The sequence below is a fragment of the Mus pahari genome, chromosome 17, assembly GCF_900095145.1.
Source record: "Mus pahari chromosome 17, PAHARI_EIJ_v1.1, whole genome shotgun sequence".
Classification (NCBI taxonomy): Eukaryota; Metazoa; Chordata; class Mammalia; order Rodentia; family Muridae; genus Mus; species Mus pahari.
In genome coordinates, this window is record NC_034606.1 from 47,532,265 (window position 1) to 47,542,875 (window position 10,611).

At 44.4% G+C, this 10,611-nt stretch overlaps 1 protein-coding gene across 1 annotated transcript in view; it reads left to right on the forward strand.

Moving 5' to 3' along the window:
- Window positions 1–492: 492 nt before the first annotated feature.
- Window positions 493–10,611, forward strand: part of Wbp2nl (WBP2 N-terminal like) — a 15,238-nt gene continuing 5,119 nt past the window's right edge. Inside the window, exons 1-5 of the mRNA XM_021217398.1 lie at window positions 493–595; window positions 6,511–6,619; window positions 6,896–7,037; window positions 7,196–7,288; window positions 9,283–9,387. Of these exons, the coding sequence (XP_021073057.1) occupies window positions 534–595; window positions 6,511–6,619; window positions 6,896–7,037; window positions 7,196–7,288; window positions 9,283–9,387 (511 nt within the window). The 5' untranslated portion in view covers window positions 493–533. The remainder of the gene's footprint in view (window positions 596–6,510; window positions 6,620–6,895; window positions 7,038–7,195; window positions 7,289–9,282; window positions 9,388–10,611) is intronic.

Sequence of the window (10,611 nt, forward strand, 5' to 3'; positions counted from 1 at the left end):
GGATCCACTGAAGGTTGAAATTCACTGTCCACTTCCTGACCTCGCTCATCTTTTCTGCATGTTCTCTCCCAAGACCATCAGTTCTGTCCTAAGCCCTCTTTGATGGAAGGAAGCTCTGATCTTAAAAAGAGTGAAGGAAATGTAGACCCTCACCCTGAGTTGGTTTGGGGGTTAATCTGGACTGTGATTTTGGGTTAATAGCTACTTTTTAAACCACTAGCTCCTAGCAGGACCAAGGCTGGTTGTAGGCCTAACTCGACAGAGGTGGTCACCCATCCTTCTGGCCCTCCCCGTTCTAGGGGTGAAGCCAGCTCCACGAACACACCCCTTTTCCTCAACCGGGCTCTCCTTCTCTGACTTGTGACAGCTCCTCTTGTGACAGTTGCCCACTCAACTCCAGGGTTTCTGCGCCATAATCTCCGCCCTCTCCTCAGGGACCCGCCCCCTGCCGCGCAGGCCCCGCCCCCTGCCTTGCAGGCCCCGCCCCTTCACATTTGAAGAGCCGGCGGCGGCGGGAGGAGACCTAGAGCAAGATGGCAGTGAACCAGAACCATACAGTGGACCGCCGCTGGGCCGCCATCCCTCATGGTGAAAGGTGCCTGAGGGGACTTTCAGGCTGCTGTCAAGGAGGGAGGAGATGCTCAGGGCAGACATGCGCGCTAGAAAGTCCTCTGCGAATCGAGGGCTTTCCTGCTCTTTCCTCGGAGCTCCGCCCCTGATGATTGAACGCAAGCGCCAGCGTCCAAGTCCCGGAGCCTGTGGCTAGGCGCGTGCGCAGGGCGCGAGGGGCGCCGGCATCCTCAGAGGAAAGGTTTGAGCGAGGATTGTGTGAAGAGTGTGGCAGCCCTTCTTGCATCGCAGGACAGCCTCCACTGGCTGTGTGCGACTTTACGACTTGAAGAGGGTGACAGTTACCCTGAGGGTCCTGGGTGCTCCTCAGGCGACCAGGAACAAAGGGGTAGGCGCGTTGGAAAAAGGGCTAGGATGCGGAGTGTAGGTAACTAATCCAGAATTGTTACAAGCTTTCCTCCAAAATCCCCCAGAAGTTCCCTTTCCTAGGTTTCAACCTAGGATAGTGTCACCTTTACTGAAAAGACTAGAAACAAAATTAGGGGGGACCTAGGAAGACATGGCATTTTCAGTCGCTCATGGTGCTGGGGCTTCTCTGTCAGGAGAAGCCCACCTCTAGGCAAACTTAGTGACTTTGACACATGCCCTTCTTCAATCCACCCCTCACCCACGTTCCTTACCCTCTGTCTCTGTCTCCGCCTCTTCTGGATTCGGTCCTCGCTCTGCTGATTTCCTTTTATTTCTCACTTAGCTGTGAGACTTACTCAATGATGTGCTCAAATAGAACAAGGAGGCCAGTTCGAGGCCAGCCTGATCTACAAAGCGAGTTCCAGGACAGCCAGAGCTATATTGTAGAAAGACTCTGTCTCAAAGAAGAAACGTCCCAGGTTTTTGTTCTTCCTGTTCCTATAAATTTTTAGAATCTGTGCTCTTGAATACGTACCGATAGTTTTCACTGAACAGCTAAGCACAGCCAGCATTCTTTGTCTTGATAACTGCTCTGTCTGCAGTGAGCAGTTTCCCTCATTTCACAGGTAGGAACATGAGAAATAATTTGCTCAAAATCATTTTCAGTGCCCGTGGGAACGCCTGGCCTTGGATTTGAAATCACATGCTGTGCATCAACTTCTCTTGCTGTTTTTTTTTTTGTTTTTGTTTTTGTTTTTTTTCCAGACAGGGTTTCTCTGTCTCTTCATCAAGGAACAATCAGTTCTCTACCTTTCTCAGATACAAAAGACAGTAAGGAAAGAGTTTGAGAGGAGGAAAGTTGATTCTGTTTTTAGTTTTCTTTATAGTTAGGAGACACATTTGGGAGTTCAGTTACAGTTGTGGTATGTTTGAATGTGATAAAACTAAGTCTTGCTGTTTATTTATTTGGCTAGGGCTGGCCCTGAACTTGTGATTCTGCCTTAGCCTCCCAGTGAATGTGGTACTTAAACAACTAAATATCCCAGAATACCTTAGATTTGGGGTTGAACAAGGATTTACTCACACTGGAACACTAACTGTTGGGAGCAATAATAACATAGATATTAACAATTGAGAAGCATCCCCAGTGTATTGATAAAAGAGGAAGTAAGTTACAAAGAGATTTTGGTGGTGGGGGAGCCTATATTTCAGTGATGAGCAATAATTTAGTGATTTGAGTTGGAGGTGAAGTGTCTTGTTTCTATCTTGCCTTAGCACGGACATGTTGAATATTTCTAATCTACAAACCCAAAATGCTCCATTGAAGCCAGGTGTGACGATGTGAGTCTGCTGGGAATACAGATGCACCCTCCATACCTGGCTTGTAGAGAACTTGTCATCATGACTGAGAGTCATAAATGTATGGGCCTGGCTGTGTTGTAAAACTGGAAAAGACTGAAATGTTTTGTTTTATCCATATTTAAAATTGTGCAGATACTGATGTCACAAACCAGGAGAAAAACTGATTCTCCAAATTTCAACCTTCAGTAGTATTTGCATTTTGGTATGCTTTCTTTGCGCTTTGTCTTATGGAAACTTATGCTTGTTTCCCCCTTACCATCAGCCTTGTGTCTAATTTACATTTGCTAACGTATTGGGACAGTTTCCAGTACCCATATCTATATTATTGCTGTGAATGGCTGATACTCCAGTGTGCATACACCTTTGCTTAATTCTCAACATGAACTATTCTGAGGCCCTCCCCTCATCTATAGGCATTGCTGTTTAGAATATTTTCTTAAAAAAGTAAAACTATGTGTCTGTGTGTGCTCATGCCACAGCACATATAAAATTCATAGGACCACCTGTGGGAGTCCTCTTACCTTCATATTATGTACGTCCCAGGAATCTAACTCAGATCATCAGGCTCAGTGGCAAGTGCCTTTAGAAAAGGAGCTATCTTGCCAGGCCCTGTTTGAAAACGTATCTTTACCCATCTATCAAAGTGTGTCTTTGAGGCTGGTACCACCTGGCTCCTTACCTGTGATGCCAAGCATGCTGGGAGAGGCAAGGAGGAACCAGGTTGAGCCTCTCTTCTGCTGTGGATAAAAAAAAAACAAAAACAAAACCAAAAACAACCCAGTAGTGACTTAGTTTCCAATAATAGCACAATGTATTTGTCCTGCTTGCCCTGGGTATTTTCATGTGTGGTAAATTGTGAAGGTCACCACATTGAAAGACAAAGATACTAAGCACTGTGAAGGAGTTGCATTTATCTGATTTTGGATAAAGTTACACCGGAGCAGTCAACAAGCTGTCATTTGGTGGAGTGCTAAAGGCAAGCATTGCTGTCCACAGAAGAGTAGCTGAGTTTGTCTAAGGGTGAAACTAACTTGACGATCAGTTAGGGGACTGTGCAAGAAGGGAACCCTCAAGATATTCCTGTCCTAGAAATACACTTGGAACATTCCAGCCTCCAGAAAGGAAGAAATGAAAGCAGAGAAGTTTATATGCTCAGTCAGGCCAAGGCGTCCCAACAAGCCAAAGCCAAAGATGATGATAAATGGACAACTAGGGCAGAGGTCCCTCACTGTCAGGTTCCAGATGCCCAGGGATAAAGGAAGAACTTAGGGGGTCTGTGGTGCAATTATCTTAGTATCATTAAAATAAAGAGCTTGAGTTTGTACTCCAAATTACAAGTTTTGAGTACAAACTTTGTACTACCAAGTTCAACTGAGCTGGAAACTAAAGATTCCTTTTAGTACCTGAGCATAAGAATACCTACTGCCAAATAGTTTTTGAAATAATAAAATAGTTCACAGGAAAACATTTCATCATTTTAGAGTTATGTTTCTATCTTGTCTTCACCCAGTAGGGCTTGAACATCTCTGACCTGAAAATCCAAAATCTAAAAATGCTCCATTGAATTCAGGTGTGGTAGGCTTGGAACGATGGCTCATCTATTAAGAGCACATTCTGTTTTGCTGTAGAACCCATGGTCAGTTCCCAGAACCTGTGGTGAATGGCACACACATGCCTGTAAGTCCAGCTTTAGAGGGACTGGTTCCTCTGCCCTCCAAGGGTATCCACAGACTCACATATATGACCCTCACCCACAGAGGCCATACACATAATTAAAAAAAAAATTTCAGGTGTGATGGTACTTCCTGAAGATGAAATCACCTTGACAATTCTACCACTCAGGTTGATGCAAGAGGCCTGTAAGTTCTAGGCCAGCCTGGGCTATATAGCAAGACGCTATCTCAAAACCAAAAGAACCCTTGAGTGCCACCAAAAATCTCGTCTGCAAAATTCCATTCCGTGACACTTTGTTTTAGGCATAACATTGCTTAAAACATTATACACAGTTACCTTCAGGTTATATGTGTAGGATATATATGAAACAGTTGAATGTCATTTAGACTTGGGTCTTATTCCCCCAAATTTCTTGTATATGCAAGCATTCCAAGGTCTAAAACTGTTCAGATCCTAAATATTTCAGTAAGAGATACTCAAGTTACACTAAAAATCAGGATTCAAGTAATTAATCTTGAATTAATTTTAATAAAAGTAGGAAAATAATATCACTAGCTATCACACTGTTATTGTTATTCTGTTATAAAAACTTTACTCCTGCCTGGTTGGTTTTTGTGAGATTTTTGCTGTTTATTTTGTGGTTTGAATGAAAATGGTCCCCATAGGCTCAGAGAATGGGCGCACTATTAGGAGATGTGGCCTTGTTGGAGTAGATATGGCCTTGTTGAAGAAAGTGTGTCACAGGGGCTGGGCTTTGGGGTTTTCAGTGCTCAAGTCAGGCGCAGTCTCTCTCTCTCTTCCTGCTGCCTGCCAATCCAGATGTAGAGCTCTCAGCTCCTTCTCTAGCCTCAAGTCTGCCTGTGAGCTGCCATGCTTCCCACCTTAATGATAACGGACTAAACCTCTAAACTCTAAGCAGCCCCAAGTAAATGTTTTCCTTTATAAGAGTTACCACCGTCATAGCATTTCTTCATAGCAATAGCACCCTAAGACATTTTTATTTATTTTATTTTAATGTTTATTCGGGTATTTTGCTAGCATGTATGTTGTGTACCATGTGTGTAATACCTGTGGAGGCCAGAAGATGATGTAAGAACTATAGTTACAGGTGATTGTGAGTCACCATGCAGGTGCTGGGAATTAAACCTGAGTTAAGAACAGTCAGTGCTCTTAACAATCATGCCATCTCTGCAGCCCTGCTGTTTGTTTTGAGACAGGCTGTCACTACAGAGTCCAGAAGAGGCCAGGATGTAAGCCTTGAATTCTGTGTATGTGTGTGGAGGGTGTGTGCTGTGAGAGTTGTGGATGTACATGTGCCTGTGCTTAGAAGCATGCGATTGTGAGGTTTGCATCTGTCCTATATAACTCTGCTCACTCCCAAAACTTTACTGTCAGAAGTTACAATTTCATATATTATCACTATCACTACAAGTGTATAATTATTGCCTTAAACAGATCCTTCTGCTAATATCACTCTAGCTAGCACCTCTTCCTCAGCCCACGCTGAAAAATCTAGAGCTTGCTGTTTCTTTTTGCTGGTTCAGTGAGTTCCCCAAGCTTAAATCCCAGACAGCTTCCCAACTTGGACTCGCTACTCCTAACACTACTCATGCTGTGGCTTGGTTCACCTGCATCCCTAATCGATTCCCACACAGGCAATCTGCTTTCCATTATCTGCTTCTCCATCTCTGTGAATGCCGTGGATGCCCTGTCTGGATTGTCTCCTATATCCTTACCTCTGCCTATTTCAACACTACCTATGTCTTAAGACTCAGCTCCAGCCACATCCTTTCCATGAGATCTTTCACAATCATTTCCACTGTAAATAATCCCTCCTGTTAAATGACTGGGGCATTTTTGTGATATTTGTGTGACACATGTCTTCTATTTCTTGCATGATGATCTGTTCATCTTTTCTTTCCTTTCCTTTCCTTTCCTTTCCTTTCCCTTCTTTTCCTTTCCTGTCGTTCTTTCTTTTCTTTTCTTTTCTTTCTTTTCTTTTTTTAAAATACGGGTTTAGTGCCTTCCCCTTTGGTAGAGCCACAGCAGTGGAGCAGCCAGTTGTTTCTAATAATCATCAGGGAGGCACCAAACAAATAAACTAAAAAAAAAAAATTATAATAATAAAAGAAAAAGAAAGAAAGAAAAAGAAATTGGTCAGCTAGATTCCACGAGTGAGAAGAGCATGAATGCAATTGTCCCCATTCAGAGAGAAGCTGGACTACCGTGCCGGGGGTGTGCGAGCACCCTCCTGCCTTGCCTTCTTTACCAGCTAAACATTCTGAGAGCCCAGTTCTTCCCCCAAGAAATCTAAGGATTAGTGACAGACATTGAGAATAGAAATACGTTTGAAAAGACAAAGAAGATCCCATGATAAAAAGGGAGAAGAGATCTGTCTCTCGCTGTCTGAGTGCTGGGATTAAAGGTGTGCACCACCACCGCCCAGCTCGTTTTATGTACATCTTAACACGTGTTGTCTGCCTTGCCTTTCTGCAGTCTCTTGAAGAAATGTTCAGAAGTGGATCTCTCCTTCCCCCAGTCACCGCCAGGCTCCGACCTCTTTAGTGGTACAAAGAATGGGGCTCTCTTTCTCACCTCCTACCGGGTAATTTACGCTTTCCTTCCCATTGGCTGGTTAGTGTACATTTGTTTGTTCCTAACTATTTTTTTTTTTTTTTTTTTTTTTTTAAGTTAAACATTGGGTTTGAAGGTGTTTTAAAACATTTTTACTTTGAGACTTCCATTTTGAAGAAGGATGGAAGAAAAGTGATGATGTTTTTCAATTAGGCCACAGTGCCCCAGTGACCTTGACCTTGCTTTTTGCAAGTCTCTCCATGGACAAATTCTGTATTCCTTTCCCAAAGTTTCCTTCCTCATTCAGGTGATTTTTGTGACTTCACGTGCAGACAACGATCCCATGTTTTCTTTTACGATGCCATTTCATCTAATGAGTAACTGCACCGTTGAACAACCAATCTTTGGTGCAAACTACATTAAAGGGACAATTCAGGCAGCTCCAGATGGTAAGTTTTTTCCTCTTAGAAGTGCCTCTCCAACACCCCTGAAAAGATGCTCGAAAATTTAAGATTAAGGCTTGTTTCATGTTAGAATTCAAACAGAAGCTGACCTGCCTGTTTGCGAGTGTGTTCCTCAGGTAAGCCTTTGTTGTTTCTTCCTCCAGGTGGCTGGGAAGGTTCTGCTGCCTTTAAAATAGTCTTCCGGAAAGGAGGCGCTATCGACTTTGCCCAATTGATGGCCAAAGCTGCCTCTGCCGGTGAGTGATAAAACCAGTAAAAACTTTAGGGGTTAAGGAGTTGAAACAGAACTATTACTCAGCAAAGAGTGGCTAGCCCACCCAGTGTCAGGCTTTTGGCATTTCTATAGGAATTAATTCAATAAGCATGTTTGAGTTTACCTATGGTCTTAGTCAGGGTTTCTATTCCTGCACAAACATCATGACCAAGAAGCAAGTTGGAGAGGAAAGGGTTTATTTAGCTTACACTTCCACATTGTTCTTCATCACCAAAGGAAGTTGCGACTGGAACTCAAGCAGGTCAGGAAACAGGAGCTGATGCAGAGGCCGTGGAGGGATGCTTCTTACCGGCTTGCTTCCCCTGGCTTGCTCAGCTTGCTTTCTTAGAGAACCCAAGATTACCAGCTTAGGGATGGCACCACCCACAAGGGGCCCTCCCCCCTTGATCACTAATTGAGAAAATGCCTTACAGCTGGATCTCATGGAGGCATTTCGTCAAGGGAGGCTCCTTTCTCTGTGATAACTCCAGCTTGTGTCAAGTTGACACACAAAAGCATCCAGTAGACCTATTGTGTGTCAAATCCCACACTGTGTGCTTATGAACCTCACAATGTCCTGGAAGAGCTGGGAGCCTGTGGTCAGTCATCTACATGACTAACCTAAACTGCTGGTCTTTTGTGCCACATCTTGGGAATGAAGAACAAATACCTCAGTGTACAGGATAGCTGGATAGGGTGGGTTTGCTCACTGGGACGGAGCAGCACTGTGAGCAGCCCAGAAAGTCGAGTGTTGCTAGGAACAGCACAAGCAGAAAGGTCAGGTATTCTCAGTGGAGGACTGTGTGCCAGCAGTCTCAGGCTGGGAACAGCCAGGGCTTTGGAGGAGCTCTGTCAATATTTGTACATGGATTACCGGAAGGCTTTGCCGATTCCCTGAGCCTGGCCTGGGGAGGGCTTTACCATGTGCATTTTGATCTCTTCACCTGGGCTTTGCTTCTCTTGTTTGCTCTTACCATCCATAAGAGGGGACTAGGGATAACTAGTGTCCACTGACCTCATGGCTTTCTATGACTGACAAGGTACTCTTCAACCTGGCTTCTCAGCATGCCACCCACACTCTTCTACAATCCAACCAAACTGTGCTTTGTGCCTTAGCCTCTCTTCTCTGGGTTGTCATTCTGTTCTGTCAGGAAAGTCTCTTTCCCTTTCTCTTTTTGCTGCCCACTTCTAATTCCAATCTAGATGCTAAAAACACAGTCCAGTGGCGATGGACATTCGCAGACACATACATGTTTGCTTTAACAGATGCACAAACATGGTGCTGCAGATAAAGTGGAAGAAGGGTGTCTAAGTTCCTGTAGTGGGTGAACTGTGATGTTGTGTATCATGGTCAAGACCCATAATCAGTGTAAGTCTAAGAGGAAATTAGTTCAACTTAAAGACAAGTAATTCAGCTGGCACTTTAAAAACGTTGACTATGCTGGGCAGTGGTCTAAGCCCTTTACAATGGTTAGTTTGATGCTCATAAAACCTTATGATAAAGATACTAATAGTGGGCTGGAGAGGAGGCTCAGTGGTTAGGAGCATTGACTGCTCTTCCAAAGGTTCTGATTTCAATTCCCAGCAACCACATGGTGGCTAACAACCATCTGTAATGNNATCCAATGCCCTCTTCTGGTGTGTCTGAAGACAGCTACAGTGTACTCACATACATAAAAATAAAGTAAATCTTTAAAAATAGATTATAATATTATGCTTACTTGATAGATGGGAAAACAAGCTACAGGATGGTTATTTAGGGATGTTAAGTCCTAACTAACCACGGGCAATGAGACGAAGTTGCTACTCTGAAGCAGTATGCAGTTTAAGGAAAGGGCCACATGTATTTTTTAACCTGGTACCACAAGACTGTGTATTGTTGCCTCACATGTAAGGCAGCAGTCAGTTCATAGCAGATGTAAGTATAGCTGATTTACAAGAATATCGAGTTCTTACCTTGCCAAATCGTCTTTCCAGCTGCCCAGGGAGTTCCGCTCAGAGTTGCAAGCTTCTGGATGGGCCCTCTAGGAATTTATGTCATCACTGGGGACAGGAACATGTATGCCCCACAGGCATGCCAAGGTGAGGTGTGGGCAGAGGTGGCCCTAGGAAGTGGAAGAGTCTGCCAGACCCTGGAAGACAGTTCACCACAACCTTGCTTAGGGTTTAGGGTTTTCGTGGCCTTGTTCCTTGGTCGAAACCCAGTAGTGAGTAAGCAAGTGACTGCACTTGCATTTCAGGTTTCATTCTGCTTGCTTGCCTGTAAGTCTGTGTGTTTGAAACAGGGCTGGCCTGGAATTCGCCGTACAGCTTCAGCCCGCCGAGTACAGAGGCTCTGTGTGCACCCTGCAGACTTACTTTGATTGCGGTGTGTAGGGGCACCTAAGCCACCGTCTTAGTGAGGAGGCCACTTCCCGCTGAGAGCCTGCACACAAAACAGCTCTGCTCACTTCATCTCCTATGTTACACTCTCATGGCTGTCAAGCCTGCCAAGCCGTCCAGCCACACCCTGAGCTTCACGACCTGTGCCTTCTCACATCTACCATGCCTAAGGTGGAGACGTTGCAGGCTTCCACGAAGACCTGGCTTGCTCAGTAGTATATGAGCGAGGCACCATTCCATTTATTTATGATATTTTTGAGATAAATGTTACCAATATGCTAAAATAATATCTCATTTTGAAGTCCAAGATTAAAAAAAAAAACTGTATACAGATCTAGCTACATATTGATCACAGGCACCCATGTCCCAGGAGTGTCTCACTAGACTGTAGATGCCTATCAACAGTTTTCAACACCTGAAGGCAGACTTGAAACCGAAGGAGACTGTAGGGTCTCTAGAATTAGCAGTGTACAGTAGCAAGAGCATGAACTAAAGGTAGTGTCAAGAGAGCCTTAATGCAGGCTGGAGAGAGGGTTCAGTTGTTAAGGGTACTTGCTGCTCATCCAAGGGATTGAAGTTCACTTCCCAGCACCCACCTGGAACCAGCCCCAGGGCATCTGATGCCTTCTTCAGACAGGCATACTCATGGAACACAGGCACAGACACACATACACATAAGTAAAAATAAAACGTGGGGTATGGTGGCACACACTTTTAGTCCCAGAACTCTAACTTCAGAGGCAGGGGCAGGTGGATCTCTTCCTTTGGTTCAAGGCTAGTCTGGTCTATGTAGTGAGTTTCAGGACAGCCAGGGAGAGAGAGAGAGAGAGGAAGAAGAAGAAGAAGAAGAAGAAGAAGAAGAAGAAGAAGAAGAAGAAGAAGAAGAAGAAGAAGAAGAAGAAGAAGAAGAAGAAGAAGAAGAAG